We start from the raw sequence: 19897 nt of genomic DNA, 5'->3' as shown, positions 1-19897 counted from the left end.
GGGGTTATCAACAGCAGATGGCAGTGTTTCTCCTTCCACAGATCCTTTCAGAAAAGGGCGTGTTCTTCATCTGAAGCCAAAAGCGCCAGTTGAAATTTCCAAATATGCTTGTTCAAAATGCGTCATTGTTGCTTTTTGAGGTTAAAAGTTGCTGCTAAAAACTCAGGCAGATTTTGTTTGCCATTGGCACACCATTTTGCCATCCTCATTGGTTCACGTTTTTCATGACGGCACACAGGGTTCCATACATAACTACAGCTGGTTAGGTTGTATAAAGCCTAGGTCTCCAGATTATAATAAAGGAATGTTTATAGTTTGAATGCTTTCATACATATAGGTATTTGTCCATTTGAAATATTCTTAGACAAAAACCCAAGGATAAAATGACTATGGGTTAGATAGTAGCTACAATATATGAATGCTGTGAGGTAGCCTGCTACAATGTTATAGCTGTGAAAACAGACTTCGATCCTCTAATACATATAATTTACAGAAAATAACAGTGCAAAACACACCACTCTCCATCACAGTGAAAAGAAAAACAGAATAATATGGAAGCTTTTAGCAAACAATGTGTATGAAGCAAAATTGTGTCTTATGGGTAAATGTGCAATGGCATTCATGGTGTTTTAAAGTGAAGTGAATGTTGACAACAATATATTAGATATTTCTATTGTTAATAGATACTGGTCATACACAAATATCATGGACAGGTCATATACATTCATATATGTCAACATCTAAATATATACAAGTATAGGCTATATATCTGGAATATAGAAATGTAAAAAAGAGGCATAAGTAGTGCTTTGCGTTATAATCTATCCTACGATTTGTACTATTATTTCCCCTCAGTAATAAATATGCAGAGGCCCAGGGGCTATTAATACTGTATTAGATCACAATCGAAATTAGATTAATTGAAAAAGCTACATGTTCGAAACTGGCGCATGCACTTATTCCAAAGGGGTCATTTTATGAGAAATCTCTTTTTTTGGGGGGGGGGGGGGGGGTGGGAGTTAACTTTAGGAAATCTAAACTTTCTCCTCAGTCCAAAAACACCCTTTACTAAAGTCAAGATACAAAAAAAGTCTCATTCTGAAATGTTTAACATTTAAGATGCCAATACATCAACATGACCCAACCAGAAAAGCTATATGAACAAAGTATGATAGATACTGTTGTTTCTAAACACTAGAATAATCATAATAATGATAAGTCAGAGAAATATTCTGTGTTGTTGTTGTCTGATGTATTTCAGTCTGATCTGAAAACGGCACATTTCAATGTGGACCATTGAGTTAACCTGCTGAAAAGACGCTGTTTGAAGGACAACCATCAATCTAACTAGTTTCATATGCAAAGAGGATGCTTACATAGAAGACTTAAAGGCACAGCAGCAAAAACGGCCTGTTTAATTGGATTAACGTTATAAGTGGACCTCGGGGGAAATTATTAAATGATAAAAATATGTATGATATGACCCCTTTAAAACCTGAAACAAGCCAGGAATGCAGCAAACCGAGTCAATTCCAGTGCTAAAGCGATGCCGTTTAAAAAAGACAAAGCTCGGCCCAAAGTAAACCAATCGAATTCAACGGCTACCTTAAAATATCTACGCTCCACATGCTTTGCACTCCTACCTCTGATCTTTGAACCAGCAATATAAAGGCGCACAAAGCCTCTGGGGTAATAAACCTTGTGTAAGGGCACATCATTAGGCAGTTGGCATGGCAGAGGCTCTCTACCTATCAGACGTGTCTCTCTGGTCAAGGCTGACTGTGATCTTGTGGTGGACAAAATGTGGCATGAGACTTGGCAGTGAGAGACAGTGATTCCAGAGTAAAGAGATCTAATGGGGCTGATTCATTATCACTGCTGCATAGAACCGGGTTGAACCTGTTTGTAGCATCTGATGAAGCCGAGCTTCGACATACGGTTGGCTTGTTGATTGTATGCTACCATTTGTGGAATGTTAATTTATCTCATGTTAAAAGAGTAAATGGGTTGTGTGCTGGTACACAACAGTTTTGTCCTCCTGTTTAGTCCTGATTTAAAATGCTGGAAAGCCATAAAAAAATCTGGCTATAGTTCTGTAAATGAGTTAAAAGGTGTATTTTCGTGCTTTTTTAATACCTAAATATCATATTCCTCCACATACAAATAGGAATGGGGTAAACACTCGCAGTATTTGTGGCAAATAGGAGCCCATAGGATGATTGTGCTCTACGTTACAGATGATGATTGGATTGGGCTAATCTGCTCCAAAAGTTGAATTTGTGAGATATACAAATAGTTGGCAATTGGAATGCTTTTGGTGTACCTGGTGAAACACAGACACTGATTATCATGGGAAATATGCAAAAGCAAATCAGTTGTGATGACATATAAAATGCTACCCTTGCTCCTTCTACAGCCTTAATTATTCAGTAAATTTCCCTTTACCAGCCAGCTGGAAGCAGGAGTAATTATTCAGGATACGGACAACACCTCAGGTGACTGTGTATGTGAGAGTGTGTGTGTGTGTGTATGTGTTTGAATACACTTTGTATACCTCCATGCATATGCTCTGGATGTATGAATACATTCGGTTAATATACTAGGAAAGGAAATATTTTGCACACTAGTCTGACTGTGTGAGCCTGGATTTGTGAGTATATGTGGGGGTAGAGCATATTCTATCATTTGGTTTTCAACTTGCCCTCCTTTGCCAGCTTTTCGTTGAGTTGGCATAGCTGGCACAGGAATCCATCATTCGGGCCAATTTCTCTCTTGTGTCTTACTGTAGCTGTGGCAACTCGAACATCCATATTGTGACGGAGCATGAGGTAAGCGATGACGATGGTGGGCGAACGGCTGTAGCCCTCCCGGCAGTGAACATACACCTTTCCTAGAAGAGAAATAATGAACAAAAAAAAATTAAAAAGGGAGTGTTTGGAGCGCTACCATGATCTCATCCTTTAAGGATACAAATGTGGCTTCTGCCACAACATCCGTTTTATATATTACGTTGTGAACCTTCTCTAGTCAAGGAAACCTTCAGACCAATTCCCATCCAAACATGCAAACACACACGTACACATCCATTATTGACCTGCTGCCCACTCTCCAGGAGGAATTCACCTTGCCAGCCCTAGCTGCGCTTATTTGGTAGATAGAGCATAGGATCTGAAACCTGATGCCTCCTCCACCAGCAGCCTCACTTACTTATGTTCTCCTGTGAGTCTTTGTGCTGTTTATGTTTCAAGGAGATAGTCTTCATTGATTCCTAAATCCCTACTCCCTGTAGAACAATGTAGAGCTACATATTTTCAAAATCAACTAGCCAGTTGGTAAATTTAAACAAAACATTAAGGATGTCCCCCTGTATACAGTAACTGTACATGATCACATAGGACACTTTTCCGCACCAGCTGGTACAAATCTTCATTGCTCGGATGGACAGTATAAATAACATTTAATATTGACAGTATAAAATACTATTTAATTTCAAATTCATTCACAGCCAGCAATATTTTTCTAAATAAGGTTTTTGTTGTTAGGTTTTTTTTCTGATGTGTTCTTATTAACTGCTTTAAAATACATGCTGTTAACCAAACCACTGTCAAATCATTTAAATTAAGTGTGAGAAGGAAAACAATATTATCTAACATAACCACAGTGAATAACTGTATAAATTGCAAATTAAGTTGTATGCGCATGCCTTAAAAAAAGCATAAATCTGTATTCAGATTTCAGATTGAGCACTTTGACATTTGCAGTATATGTAGCTCACTCACAATTGTAATAATCAATAATAAATAATCATTAATATGCTAAGGGAATTGGCATTGTAAAAATGTGGAAGTAGACTTACAGATATAAAAACGCTTGTTTGGTAATGTTTACTCATTGAAATCAGATGTCATGAGAAATTCAGTTCTTTATTTTTAGTAGTATATTTAAGATTGTAACCATGGCCCCTATATTTTTGATAGTAATGTTATAATATTACGTTACTCCCTCTTTCAGAAGTAACTAATTCCTTTATGGAAAGTAATATGTTATAATACTTTTGCATTGGTGTTTCTCACCTGGGCTAGGCATGCTTGTTTGTTTTTTAATATTTTATTCTAGGTTTTATTTGTATAGAGACCGAAACAATAAACATATATAAAAGTGTGACAACAGCGATCCAATGCGTGTATACAGTAGCTAAAGCTAATTTGCAACACTTGTCCCTAGAATAACAAAAAAGTTCTATTTTTGGCAAATGTAAAGGCACCATAAGTGAAATGAATTGGAAATGCAAATTCATGCCTAAACAGTAGAGGGCGCAGCTCAAACCTTTCAGCTGTAGATTACCATTCTGGATTGCAGAAGAATAGGACACAGGAGAAGAAAATTCAACACTCTTAGGTCCTTTCCCAAATGGCACACTTCATATGCACTTTAGGTCTTGTGGACTTACAATGGCTGCCGCGTGCATGTGTCCAATAAGTCCATGAGACCGTAGGGTTTCCCATTTTTCATTTTAGGTTTCAGAAGGGTGCTCGCGAGAGCCCCCTTTTGTGGTCGATATATGCGCCCTCGATGCGCGCTTTTGCCGAGCCCGAACTGAAGCGAGCTCCGCAGCAGATTTTTGCAGATTTTTTTCGGTCGATATACGCCCCCTCGATGCGTGCTTTTGCTGAGCCCGAACTGAAGCGAGCTCCGCAGCAGATTTCCACCCGACAGTCAAAGCGCCGTTACATCACAAAAATGCAGACTCATAGTAAGACTGTGACTGTTTAGGGTGCCATTTGGGACAGGGCCTTACTTCAGCAATAACAATAAATAAATAAATAAATAAAAACACAAATGTGATGTTTATCCAAATAACCAGTGGTGGAATGTAACGAAGTACAAATACTTCGTTACTTTACTTAAGTACATTTTTCACGTATCTTTACTTTACTTAAGTACAATAAATAGTGCATACTTTTTACTTTTACTTCGTTATATTTTGCAGCAATTATTCTACTTTCTACTCCACTACATTTCTACAGCTTCTGTTACATTTTCGTTACATTTTCTGTTCAGTTTTTCCCCTGCCAAAACGTAATCTGACCGTCCGTTCGTTGCACGTTTGTCTCACCAGTGACGTTTGGTTGCCATAGATACAATATATCAACCCGGTCACACTAAATGCGTCTCGCACGCAGTGTGTTTATCATGCAACTCATACGCGAAAATTAGTTTTTACGTGCATAGGAAACACACCGTGTGTAATATATGTTTGGTTTGGTTAGGATTATGGCAAGCCAAGAGGTTCAGAATTACACCATAAATGAATCGCGTTCACTGCCAAACATAGTTATTAACATATAGTACTAAGGATAAGCATGATATTGCCTAATTGCAAGCTTGTTTCAGAAATGGTGACATTTTGTTCCATCATTATTGAACATCATTATAGGAGTAGGCTATTAGGTTGAATGTGTTAGAATTAAATGTTTTATTAATCATTAGAAAATAGACATTAAGATAATAAATTGTTATGCAAGTACTTTTACTTTTAATACTTAAAGTACATTTAAAATAAAGTACTTTTTACTTTTTACTTAAGTATGGTTGTCATTGTGTTACTTCTACTTTTACTAAAGTAAATATTTATCTGGGTATTTGTACTTTTACTTAAGTACTGAGATTCAGTACTTCCTCCACCACTGCAAATAACCATCATATTTGCACAGCGCACACAACGCCTCTGCACCTTACTCCCGATTTCTCTCAACATGGGATGAGAAGAGCTGCCCATCAATGAATGGAAAACAAATTGACTTGTTTGAAAAAGTAACTCAGACTCAGATACTCAGAATGCGGTTTTCTAAAAACAGTCCTCAAGTAAAAAAAAAAGCTTTAACAAACGTATTTCACTGCACTGCAAGTCACATTTTTAAATGCAAACATTTCTTTGGTGTGAATGACATTACCATCTAAACTATACTTTGAACTTTGGCCTCTCAATTCTAATCACTGAAACTGCTCAAGATAATTCTTAATTTTAGGCTCACTGTACTGTATATGGGTAAGGCAAAAATAAAGGTTTATTTTTTATGTACTCACGTAATAGAATCCTGCTAAATAAAATCCTAAAACAAGAATGGATCTAAGACTAGTCGATAAATCAGCCATCGTGGCCCACCCGATGCAGAGCATATTTTTAAAGACTCAGATTCAGTGTGACTCAGAGGCAGCGGGAACACTCAGACCTTTATCCCTCCCACTGCTCATTGTGATTCAGCCTGCAAATTCACCAGATGACATCAAGTCCACTTTAAATATGGCTGTCACAAATGTCAGCTGAGCTCAGTCGGGCTGTGAAATGGCAGCATATATTCTAGAGGTTTTGTTTCAGCTTAAGCTCTCAGTGAAAAGATTAGTGTCCTCCCTCGACCCAGGCTTGGCGTGTGATTTACTGCTTACTGGGTTCCTTCTGCCAAGATGACTTGCAATTAAGATGCTTTATAATTGCTCCTCTGTGTTAGAGATGGCATAAAATCCATGCCATAAAAGATGGGTTTAAATGCACCAATTAAAATGACTTGTGTGAGATATCTAGGGATAAAATGTGTGTATAGGGACTACCAGATCCACTATGGAATACATTCTCCATGGATGCATATAACATTTCACTAAATTGAAATACTGTATTATTTCCTTTCATTTTTTACATCCTGACAAAGCACTAAAAAGACAGTGATGCATACAAGAATGCTGGCATAAGGGAAAGGGGTTGGTGTAAAAATAAGTAACTTGCCTTGTTAGACAAAGGTCAAGTTATAAATGCCACAGCATAGTCGTGCATGTCATTTTTCTCCACAAACTTAAGACATTGCTGGCTTAGTACTTCCTGAATTATCAAGAATCTGTGTCATTTTAAAGGGATAGTTTGCCACAAAAATAAAAAATCTGTCATTAATTAATTACTCACCCTGGTGTCGTTTCGAACCCGTAAGACTTTCGTTCTTCATCCGAACATAAGTGAAGATATTTTTAAAGAAATCTGAGAGCTTTCTGTCCCTCCATAGACAGCTACACAAATACCATTTGGACGCTTTAAAAAGTTCATAAAGAGATTACAAAACTAATCAATATGAATTCAGCGGTTTAGTCCAAATTTAATAAAGAGACACAATTGGTTTATAGAATAAACATTGAATTTCGTGTTTTTTTGACGAGGGGGAACCAATGAGGTTCATTCTTGTGTTTCGCAGAGGTTTGTTCTTGCGCGTCAGGCCGGTTCGGTTGAGCTGCCGTTTAAGTTCGCTGATCAATGTTTTATGTAAATAAAAGCCTAAATTAAAAATGTTAATCATAAAAAGCGACCAAGTCACTTCAGAAAATCTAGACTTAACGGCTCCACTCAAATGGATTAGTTTAACGATCTGAATGAACTTTTTGAAGCATCATAGTAGTTGCGTACCTGCCAATGGAGGGACAGAAAGCTCTCAAATTTCATCAAAAAGATCTCCATTTGTGTTCTGAAGATGAATGAAAGTCTTGCGAGTTTGGAACAACATGAGGGTGAGCAATTAATGACAGAAATTTCATTTTTGGTTGAACTATCCCTTTAAATGGACTGAACAAGATTTCTACAATATCTTGGGATAGTCTTATTGGTGAATGGCAAATGCTTTCTTTATAATGAATTTACATAGGTCTAAAAAAAGACCAAAAAAGAGAGAAGGATGAGCAACCAACCTTTTCCATGTGCCAGAGCCTTATCAATGAATTCTGCCGCTTCCTCAAAGAAGGCACTGATGTTGAACTGCTTGGTGTCATTGGCCTGTATGCCGTGGTACGTGATCCCAGTTCCTGTGTAGAACTCTGCATTGGTGTTCACATGCATAAAAGAGTTTCCCTCTGCGACATTCAGTATGTGTGTCACACCCGCACGCTGCAGACGCATCACGTTCTGTGCCACAAACCTGGGGAGGAGAAGCAGAGCACGTGTGAGACTCACCTGGAACACACAAACCAATTTTGTTATGGTTTTATGGTGATGTTGTAGTTGAAACCAGCAATTTTTGAGTCCGAAGTGTGTTGAGACCGAGTCAATGAAACCAAGACCTTGAAATATTACCACAATGTTAATTTTCAATGAAGCCCTGTTCACACTGTCAGCAACCTACAGCTACAAATAGATGTGGACGTGTTCAGTATAAAAAGTAAGAACACGAAACCACAACGGCAAATCTTAACAGTAGTGATGTTCATAAACATTACTAGGTCAACCAGAACTAAGAGAGCCAACTAAAGACCAAAAAGTCCAGCGACAGAATGGCGAACGAGGCTCAAAAGTTGGCCATCTCAGCAACATTAGTGATAGCAACCTTTGGTGATGTAGTGCGGCTGATTTCAGCGATGTGAAAATGTTTTTAAACATGCTAATGAGCCGTGCTCAAAATTCAACATCTACCAATGGGAGCGAAGAAACTGTTCTATGCAATTTGTCTCTGGCAAGTGACAAATAAAAATTCATGGGAAACCATATCAGAGAAATTATTGGCATTCATATCTGGCAGCAAGAAAACTTTGTCTTTGACAAAAACATAATTAAAATAAAGTCCCATTCCCATTTATTATAATGTATATGACAAAAACATAATTAAAATAAAGTCCCATTCCCATTTATTATAATGTATATGCTCAATTTATGTCGTCTGCCTCCTTAAATGCTCAAGCTCTTTAAAGCAGGAATAGATTCTGATCATTCATCAGGAAATAAAAATAGTTTTGAATGAAATTCCAATTGTTGTGGTGTAAACTCTGCTACTATTTTAAATTGATAAAGATTTTTAAAACTATACTTAGTTATAGTCCTTTGTGTGAACAGGCCTTTACAACTTATTTTACCAGCACTATCTCAAACTCTAAATGTAGATCTAGATTAAAATGTAATGACATTTTTTCGTGTTCATTTCTTTCACTGCTGAATCATTAATTCTTGATAAACTGTTACGTAATTATGTTAAGTACATGTTTACGCATTAGCGATAAACAATGACAATATGCACATTCTCAGTTTGTAGTTCCAACAAACCCAAGACCATGCCAACCTCACCCCAAAGCCTCAACTACGGAACAGTCTGCTGTGTCTAGTTTAAGATTGATTGGAGTGAATTGTGGAGCCGCTTTTAGTTGGCAGACATGTAAGCCGATGTCAGAGGGCCCCTGGAGACAGCAGTGTTCGAAACCAGAACAGACACACCAAGGAAATATTGGCTGCTGCCCAGAGGCATACAAAGAGCCAGGCGTCCAGCGTAGTGCCCAAAAATAGGCCTTCAAGTCCACAGAGAGAGAAAACAAGAGATCAGAAGAGAGCGGAGCAGAATGCTCTGCAATGTAGTGACATTGTCTGTATTTTGCTTTAGCACCTTGAACTCTTTCATCTTTGTCTGCTAAAAATCCAGCCTCTTTATGTCTCTCATCCACTCCTCAGCAGCACCATCCCTCCTTACAATGTAGAAGATGAATGACTGCACATATGGGTAATGGAGAATATATATAGTATTACCTAATACAATTAAAACACTTACCTAAAATTAGACATGACACTGTATTTACATAGTATTAAAAAAACAACTTAACTTAAAACTAAATAAGGATAAAATTTGCAGCCCTTTTGGTTTATAAGTGGAGGATGTAGCAGCCCATCAGTCTGCAGCGTAGTCTCTTCAGTGGTGATGAAGTGATGGACTCTGACTCTGATGCGCCGCCCAACGCCCATAATTCAAACTCTCCCCTAACAAGTGAGTCTGTCTATATGGAGCCTTTGCAGATTGTAGTCATATTTCTCCCTGTGTGTGTGTGTGTGTGTGTGTGTGTGTGTGTGTGTGTGTGTGTGTGAGAGAGAGAGAGAGAGAGAGAGAGAGAGAAACAGAGAGAGAAAGTGTTTGCTTTGCATCTTGTTCACCTGTCTTGCACTGTGTTCACTGCAGTCCCTTCACATGCATTATTAATGTAAGTCTTACAAAGAGTAGTGTGCAATGAAAAAAGTGCACCATTGCCCCATACTGCACCTTTACACATGGTATGGTGGAGGTTAGTTTTAACATGAACTGATACAAAAATGTTAGTAGTGACAATGATGCACAAATGCAAATTAAAACATCAATAAGCATCATTTAGGATTTATATATAATCATAATGACTTTATATTACAAAAACAGGATCATTTAGGTCATATCCTACAGTCATAATAACACTAACTGAATAATAATAACCCCAAAGATTTGGCACACTCTTATATCTGCACTCAGTTGCACTCTTATAGCTGCACTCAATCTGAACAAACAACAGTGCAGTACATGATACACATGGAAGTAAAATAATGACAAATGTTTATGAACCAAAAAAGCGTTGAATTGCATTACTTGAAAAAAATATGCATTGCATTAACCCTGCTTGCATTTTGATGGTCTGAAATTCAACATGGTTGTACTTTTAAGCAGAGAATATTTCAATTCAAAACATTTCACACACGTTTTCATCATTAAAAATTAATAATCCATTCAGGTTTCACTTCCACAATATTCATTCTGTTTAAAAATACAACCTATAATATTCGAAAGGCCTGCAATTTTCGGTCCATTTTATTTCACTTTGGGAATCTGTTTTGCAGCAAAGATCCACAATATAAAGTTAAGAAAAGTAAACAACGGAGAGAAATATGTATACTACCTCAGATTTAACATTTTATCTGTACATCAGCATCAGGATATACGATTATAATCTCATTCACAGTAGCGAAAGCTGCTTACATGTGCAAAACTAACTGTGAAGACTTAAATGTAAACACAGCTTTTGTCTTTATCAGCTTTTCCATATATAAACTGGTCCTGATAATCATCACAAATACTTACCACTTGCACCATTTCTGTAAATCTGTAAACTGCCGTTGCTCTATAGTTTTCTTTGTCAACATGCGCTTGCATCCTGCTGCTGTTGAGGAGGTTGACTAACAGCTATGGAGATAATCAATCGGCAATCTATTGATACTCCTGCCATTCCCGGATGTCAAACGTTGAATTTTCACGACTAAATTGGAAGCGAATTTGTAAAACGAAACAAATATTTTTGAGAACTAATCCGACTGATGTCATGATGACTGATTTTATCTCATGTTTTCTTTGATAATCTATACAGTTATGAAAGAAAGAGAAAAAAATAATGTACTTTAGACTGTTTACAGCACAAAATCAATTTATAAGGAAAAGCAATTTGTGTGTGTTACTTTAAAAATGTATTCCAGGAACAAGTCAATAACTAAAAATGTACCTATTTTGTTAATGTTAATGGTTAAAGTACCTAATGCAAATTTTAAAGTCAGCATGAAACAAAAGTTGCAATTTAGATTTTAATTTCTTTTGATAATTTTAATTTCTTCTATGTAAAGCACTTTGAATTACCATTGTGTATTAAATGTGCTATATAAATAAAATTGCCTTGCCTTGCAATACCCTTTTCTTCCTATAGACTTCATTTTGTTTGAATGATTGATTGAATAATGGTTTGCTATTGCTGTGATCTCATGTGAGGGACAGGTTGTCCAGCTCTCACGCCAGTAAACACATTATCAGAGAAGAAGAAATGTTGCTGCAAGTGGGAGGGGAGTTATTTTGTACAGAGCCCTGCATATGACATGCGGACAAAAAAATATTGTTCCCACAAATTAAGAATTCATTCCCACCATTTATTAATTAATTTCTTCGTTTTAGTATATCAAGGTCATGTTGAAATTTCTCATTTAGATCTAACTAAGACAAGGTAACGAATTTGTACAACTTGGCCACGATTTAGTAAATTGATGGAGTGAATTATATGTGCGCATGATTTGCACAGTGTACAATTTAAAATAGTCCTTTACGCCACACTGTGGGATCTCAGACGTCATTAATGTCAGACTGTACAGCAGTCAAGATGCATAAAAAATGGATGCACGCAAGAAGTCTCCAGTGTTTTACATCATCAATCCGTGACACATTCGGAAACAAAAACAATAGCGTTAACTTAGTCATGGCTTTTCTTTAAAAGAAAATGAAAAAAAAAATTCAAGTGATGGTTTGTTGTTCTGTGATCAGAGCCACAGAGCCTCACATTTCTGACAGAATTTTTGCCGGAGGTAAAATTTGATGGCAGTGGTCATTAATCGACTGTCTGCGAAATGTCAAACTAGCGATCAAAGACTTAGGACTTTGTACCAGGATAAGAGGAATCTTTTAGGATTCTCGAAATTTGTCTCAAATCATGACCAAAATCGTACAGAACCCGGCTTTAAAACGAGAGAACAAATTAGTAAAATGTGCGTATTAGTAAGTCTATTAATACGCACTATTAAGAAGAAATAGTTCATTTGTGGCCAGATATAGGCCAATTGTTGTTTTTTTCCCACATGTCATGTGATCAAAAAAATTTAATTGTCAATTGTGATATCATGGCAACTTTAAAGCTGCAGTCTGGCGTTTTTTCTCTTTGTCGCCATCTCTGAACCTTTCTGGATCCGCCATTCTAATTGATAAGTTTAATTATATCAAGTGCTGTGAGAAAAGGCTATAAATCTCCACTTCCAGCATCCTCACACACAGTAGCCTACTAGCCGAGACTCCTTCTTTATGTGTACAAATGTGACGTAATGACGCAAAGACATGCTTGAATCTCCCCCGGAAATCCACCAGTACCACTGGAATTAAAAACATTACAACCGCTTTGAATCGAGCTAAGGCAGCAGTTTTGAACACTGGCTGGTAATGTATTTTCTCAAATATGTAATTTTTAACCCCAAAAAGCTACGGACTGCAGCTTTAACACCTAAATATAAGTTAACTAACACAATCTGGCTACCTTTATTTTTGGTTTTAAGATAACCCAAAAGTCTATACAAAGCCTTTACAGACTTTTTGTCATCTTAAAACCAAAAATAGTGGAGACAGTGGACGTGTCATGGATTTTGAAATTTTCATAAAAGTTTATTTTCTTTAGCTCATGAGAAAATGAATGACTTATGATAGAGGAAATATGCATTGGTAACTAATAATTTATTACAAAGAAACACGTGACTGATGTAAGACTGAAACGATTTTGTAACCAGTGATCTCAGAGATAGCAAGATGTTACCGATAGAGGACAGTCGTGAAGAAAAGCAGCTTCCCTTGCAGTCTGACTCGCTATGTAAACGTTATCAAAAATCTCCAGTGGTGGCTTGGCTTCGTGATGTTCTCATAGGTGGAGAGGTGACACACTCGCTGATTTGGTTGTTTCGCTCCTAGACCATTTAAAATATTCGGCTAGTATTCACCGGGAGGTTTTATTTATTGATCCAGCTACAGATCAATTGCCAGTGCCACCTCCTCACGAATCAACACATTTGACGAAGAGCTGTAAGCAGATACCTGTCAGTGTTTTCCTGCTATCAGAAGCAGACAAGTCTGCATGAGATCGTTTGAACTTACGCATTGCCGATGTAAATCCTGGGAAAGACCTCGTTGAAATGTTGTGCTGGGAGGCTATAAAAACCGCTGCCGTTGGACAGCAGCTTGTTGAGTTGTTGTACAGTCGCCTCGGTGTCTGGTATTGTGACTTCCAGTGGTACCTTCGCGGGGCTGAGATGCTTCTTCATGCTTCTGTCCTCCTCCAAAAGCAAAGCAAAACAAAAAAATAAAAATAAAAGAAACAACAAGTGTCTAGTGATGAAGATGTGACAGCTTTCGAGAACCCAGCATTTTATTTCCCTCCCCTCTCGGTGTTATTTGCGAGCTTTCTAGACGCTTTCGCAGGCAGACAGACACACCCGGACTCGCCCACCGGCGGTCTGATGTGATGCTCCGGTGATGAGGTCGGTAACAGAACTGGCGGAAGATGGCGACAACGCCCCGATACACGAGTCAGAGCGGCGTTAAAGGGGACTCTACTCGCTCGTCGAATCCATCCACATTTCAGACAGGTAGACAGCATTTTGCACATGCATGTCGGTTGTTGTGCGTAAAATAATGCCTTTAAAGCTCATTCTCAACACATAATCCGTTTAGTGACTCCCATTGATCTATTAACACGGATCATCGACCCCTCCCTTCGTGTGAGGCTAGATTTGTGTGTTAATTGATGTTGTGACAGCCAGGCTTAGTAAAAGTAATTAAGATTATTTATTTATTTATTTCTCTCTCTCTCCTTTATTTATCCAACAAGTGGCTTTTAACCCACATATTTTAACTCTGAAACTTAATGTCTGCTTTATGAGGTCAAATTTGACAGACCCCGAATTCAATTACAAGCGCTCCAATTTGTATTACAAAGAAGGTTAACTAAATATTGAGTGACATAATTTGTGTGTGAGCATAAAATGTGTATGAGCTGTGTATATGAGCAAAAAAATATATATATATATATATGAAGAGTTCAGATGCAAAAGCCTCTAAATGCCATTTGAAATGTTCTTCTTTAATGATGATTTTTATCAAACTTGTATATTTAAGTTCAGTAATTTCACTTAAATAACAATTAATAGGTAATTATCATTGCCATTTAAGTGAAATTACTGAACTTAAATATACAAGTTTGATAAAAATTATCATTAAAGAAGAAAATTTCAAATGGCATTTAGAGGCTTTTGCATCTGAACTCTTCATATTGTCCCCACATAATGTAGGCAACCGGGGCCCACGGCCACTTGTATGGTTTCAAACAAATAAAGAATATGGCTCATGTTTTTTATTTGAATCATAGCCACACTAAAACTGAGATCCTTGCAAAGTTCACATATTAAGTGATTTATTTTGCCTAGTAAATTTTCACTCAGAATATAAAGTGTATTTAATAGCACACTAATACTCTAGTCATTCATTTAAAAAAATGTATTACTTTCCATCATTTTTCATCTTCCATCCTAGAGTGTCATTTTCCAGTATTGGTGTTTATTTTTATGAACTACTTCTGCCTTGTGAGTATCATTAAAATAAATAATAATGCATTGTTTTTTATGAAAGCATGTAAACAAAAATATCCTAAATTTGTAATCAACTATTAAACCACTAGAGGGAGTAACAGTACATGTTTTGGATTTTAAACAAATCTGCACAGACAGCATTTGAAAAGCCTAATGGTTTAAGGGTCAAGACACAATGTCAATGAAATAAACTATATTTCTCTTCCTTTTCCTATTTCCTATTTTATGTTTCTAAAAAAATATGTATTTTTTTAAGTGTAAAATATTTTTATTTGTCCAAAACATTACTGAGTGCCCATTTAAATGTTTTTTTCCCAAGTGTAAAAGAAGAAGAAAAAAAAAACACCTGAATTTACTGACCAAAATACAGGTTTTTAGATATATTAATTTAAGTAAATAAGTGAAATACATAAGTGAAGCTACCAGTATTATCTTTATACCAGCTGTTTTATGGATAAAACTCAGCTTGTCACAGAATCCAATAGACGACGTTGGCAGAAAAGCTGATCAATGAGAGGAAAGTGTTAGAGCTGGTCTTGTGTCTAATAACAGTTGACCTCTGCTGTGACCTTCTATTCTACAGTTGTATAAATACAATCAATCTGACTGGTTAGTCTCTGATTATATTTTGGAGCGGTAGTACACTTTTTTATTGGAATGTCAAGTCTAAATGTCATTGTCTGCATACTCATTGTGACTTGGATGACATGATATTACAATATAAAGCCAGCCATTGTCTGTTGCCATAGCAATAAAATAAGGTGCCATGCAAGACCATAGCAATGAGCCTTTCAAAAAGATGCCTAAGATCCCAATTTATTTATTACTTGTGTTTACATTTCCTACAGAGAGAGTTCTCGTGTGGATTTCTCTTCATAAAATATAGCCAAGGGCATGATTTGAATATTTTGGAAGTAATGGGTTGGGGGAAGGACTGCATCAGTTCAATTGTCTTTTTATTGGCAACTTGGGACTCTCTGTATGTCCATCCAATTAATCCAAGAAAAAACTAAACCACCTGAGACCCCGATAACACAATTTTATGCATGCTTTTTTCAACATAATTATTTATATTGCTGTAATAACTTTTGATTGTCATGTAAAAGAATCATATTTTCTACAGAAAATGTTGTAAATTTGTAATCTTTTAAAATAAACATTTACAAAAACATTTATAAACATAAATAGTATTTCTAGTAAATACAATCTATATATATATATATATATATATATATATATATATATATATATATATATATATATATATATAATGGATTTACATTATAACTAATTTCCAGCTTGTTGGTAATTTCCAATTTCCTTTTATAAGTAAACAAAATATTGTTCTTCAGAAAACGTAGCATATTAGTTCTTTTTTACTACTTAACATTTAAAAATTATAAATATTTCGAACAAAAATAAAAATTATAATATGTTTCATAGTTACGTTAAAGCTGTACAATTTTGAGCTTATTGCAAATTTTTAATTTCCTTTTGTAAATTTGTCATTTATAAACTTTTACAAATATAAATATTATTTCTTGCAAATATAATTATTTATAGCAAATATACAATTCTTATATATATATATATATATATATATATATGAGCTAGACCGTAATAAATATTTATTGCATATATAAAACAGTCTGCTTTAAACGCTCAGAGTGAAGTTAAATGTCTCCTCCAAATGTATTTGGCCCCATCAAACATGGTTCTTAGAAAATTAATGTATTCAGGAGAAAATCTCACTGCAGTAGTCAATAAAATGTATCATCCAGTAGGTGGCACTCTGCTCTAGTTATTTAATGGACATTTGTTTATTTGTAAGGATGTCACCAAGATGAGGACGAGCTCTAAGCATGTTATTATCATAGCAAATCGTGTTTTGCTAATACAACACAGCAGTCATTCAGATTGTAACCTTGGCAATGGCATTTTTACTTTCAGCATTTGCTTTCATCATCACTGTCAGATCCTTATGGAAGAATATATTACTAATAATGACCTTCAAGAAAATATAGCCCCCTGAGACAGCACCACACTATATGGTACTCGTGCATAATCTAACCATCTGTTTGCCGAAGCACCTGGAGCAAATGACAGCAAGGAACAGAGCCTGACTTTGCAAAGAGACACCAAGAGAGTTTCAGAGACTCTGCAGACTGACCTCCTTTACAATTGTCAGCTTGTTGTGGGTGGCACATGAATCTAACACTTGAGAAATGAGGTCATGACTCTCATGTTTGTCATTGAGATGAGGTCATCTGGTCCTCAGCCGTTTTGTTTTGTTGTCTGCGTTAGACCTGAGGATTATAATGTTTATTTAGAGCAGTGAGGGTTAAAAAAGATGCATTTAGTTTTCTGCATTCTGTTCTTTTTTAACTGTTAATAAACACCACACATGTTTAATAAGGGAAACGTATTTAGCCTTTACCCATTAAGGTCTGACCATGAGATCAAAAACCATGGTGATTTTTTTAAACCCTTATAGAAGATGTTGTGTGCCCACAGCCCAGAACATGTTGTTAAATTTGTAATTTAAATCTGTGGTGATTTGCACTTTCTTTGAACCCCCACTGCGTTCCCTCTCCTACTTCACTGGTGCATAAATAAGCAGTGGGACGTTTTCTAACCTGAATAACAGGAGAGCTCACAGAATCTCTGCACATCTTAAATGTCTCACACACTTGACAATTCGTGTTCATCGTTTATTGGGATTTAGGTCTTATAGGTCACATATATTTAATATAAAACATTACTTTTTAACATCAGATAAATTCATATTTTTATTCAGCATGGATGCATTAAATTGAACAAAATGACAGTAAAGACATTTGTAATGTTTAAAAATATATTTTTTTCTATTTTTTTAATAAATGCTGCTCTTTTGAACTTTCTATTCATCAGATATCCCTAAAGAAATGTATCAGGGTTTCCATAAAAATAGTAAGCAACAATTTTTTTTAACATTGATAATAATAAAAAAAATGTTAGCTAATGTAAGCTATATTTGAATGATTTCTGAAGGATCATGTGACACCGAAGACTGGAGTAATGATGCTAAAAATTCAGCTTTGCATCACCAGAATAAATTACATTTTAAATTGTTAAATAGAAAACAGTTATTATCAATCGTAATAATATTTCACAATATTGGTGTTTTTACTGTGTTTTTAATTAAATAAGTGGAGCCTTGTTGAGCACAAGAGACTTCTCTTATTTATATTTATAAAAAAAATCATACTGACCAGAAGTGTATATTTTATATTTTTTGTGCTCTATTTTTTTCTATATTATTTCTAATATTTTCTACTATGTTGCACAGTATTACATTGCAAGTTTTAAATTATTAATGTTACTATAGCTTATAGGGAGTTATTATTGCATTACATGGGAGTCATGGGTATTCTGTGTTAAACAGCTCTCATAAAAGAATAAAACATGTTTAAAGAAATACATTTTGACAACAGACACTAGATATATTGTAGCTCAAATTAAACGGGGAGTGTCTCCAAAGTTGTCAAAACAATGCTGATATAACTTGATGCAGAAAGCTGAGATACGTTGTCAAGGGAGAGCCCTCATTACAAGGAGCATAAATCGCTTAAGCTCTCGGTTTGTCCCCTCTACCTTACCGCATTTTTGTTAGTTAAAGCTAGAAGACAACGGCACCACAAACCAAATCTTCATCAATCTTCAAAAGTTTATCTAAAGCTCTTTGCACCTTTAATAACAGACGTCTTATCAAGTAGGCTACATATGCGTATTTTGTGTGTTGTAGTTATTAGAGTTCTAACAAGCATGCCAGACCAAATTAGAACGAATACAATAGTGGTCTTGTTGAACACAAATAGCTTAGTTTTTCTTTTAAAAACTGTAGCCTATTAGTGAAAACAAACGAACAAAACTGATTCTGTAGAAGTGTTGTGATGTCTCTTCCTCTCATCACCCGTGCCATGAAACAGTCAGTACTCTACAGTTTTCCACATCATGAGTTCAGTATGTAACCGGCCCTGAACACACAAGCCCCGATGGCTGTTTCTCAGAGCTCTCTTATGTAAGTTGAAGGCTGCACTTGTTTTCATTCTCTGAAAGGGCTGTATCTTTGTATCTTTGTTTGAATCCAAATCGATGACTGCTCTGTCACATGAGGATTCAGTCCTTGTAAGCACAGGGTTGAAATAAGAGTACAATTATCTTATGCGAGTTAAATACTTGGAAACTTTAATTATACATTTTTTGACACCAAATTGTATGTTTCAGAAAATATCTCGCTGCAGTTTAAGAGGAAAAATGTAGAGTGCAGATTCTTTTCCTTTAAATAAAAAGGTTCAAAAGAGCTACAATCTTCAGACTGCAACACCCTTCTAAAGGATGTCACACCAACAAGGCTAGACTGCAATAGGCCTGTCGGAAAGAGGTTAGACTTTATTGGGTTAGCCAAAGGGGCAAGACCATATTACCTTGTCTAAATGTCTCCGAATGGCTTAGTGTGTCTCAGTGGAAAGATTACCAGGCTTTATTGGCTAGACACAACAATAAAAATAAATAAATAAAACCAAGCCCCTTGAACCTATTACTCTGGATTTGTTTAAAAACTCATGGGAGTTCAGCACAAGTTCAGTTCTATCTAAAGCTTTTGCAAATGTAGTGTGTTATGTTGCCAAAGCCAAGTCCTGTGAAAATGCTACCCAAAATGGACCTAGAGTAATGTGGTGTTTCTCATAATTTCTTCCCTCTTTAAACACAGTATGATGGGGTTGTGCAAAACAACAGCTTGGCGTTAAGTTCTGTACACGTGACTGTGCATCTGAGCAGATGTTTATTACTTAACTGATGCACAAAAAGCATTAATCTTCATTGTATTATTGACAAAAAAAAAAAAAAACACGTTTTTCCACAGAAGAAATAGTCATATAGGTTTGGAGT

General features: G+C 36.0%; 1 protein-coding gene across 2 annotated transcripts; it reads right to left on the bottom strand.

Moving 5' to 3' along the window:
* Positions 1 to 1007: 1007 nt before the first annotated feature.
* dusp3a (dual specificity phosphatase 3a) lies at positions 1008 to 13642 on the bottom strand. 2 transcript variants are annotated; one of them, XM_039664868.2, is made up of 3 exons: positions 13476 to 13642; positions 7726 to 7952; positions 1008 to 2890 (listed from the first exon to the last, which is right to left on the bottom strand). In XM_039664868.2, the coding sequence occupies exons 1-3, from the start codon at positions 13640 to 13642 to the stop codon at positions 2682 to 2684; spliced, it is 603 nt and encodes a 200-aa protein (XP_039520802.2). In that variant the 3' UTR covers positions 1008 to 2681. The 2 variants fall into 2 exon arrangements, with proteins under 2 accessions (XP_039520802.2, XP_039520804.2); XM_039664870.2 differs by lacking the exon at positions 13476 to 13642 and adding an exon at positions 10890 to 12091.
* Positions 13643 to 19897: the final 6255 nt, after the last annotated feature.

The sequence above is a fragment of the Pimephales promelas genome, chromosome 17 (assembly GCF_988280905.1).
Source record: "Pimephales promelas chromosome 17, fPimPro1.hap1.1, whole genome shotgun sequence".
Taxonomy (NCBI): Eukaryota; Metazoa; Chordata; class Actinopteri; order Cypriniformes; family Leuciscidae; genus Pimephales; species Pimephales promelas.
This window is presented reverse-complemented; position numbering and strand designations above follow the sequence as displayed.

Excerpts from the sequence above, each read along its gene's own strand:
- dusp3a (XM_039664868.2), bottom strand. The coding sequence starts at position 13,642 with ATGAAGAAGCATCTCAGCCCCGCGAAGGTACCACTGGAAGTCACAATA. Across the intron at positions 7,953-13,475 it reads AGGATTTACATCGGCAATGC|GTTTGTGGCACAGAACGTGA; the intron begins GTAAGTTCAAAC and ends TCTCCTCCCCAG. Across the intron at positions 2,891-7,725 it reads GGCTCTGGCACATGGAAAAG|GAAAGGTGTATGTTCACTGC; the intron begins GTTGGTTGCTCA and ends TTTCTCTTCTAG.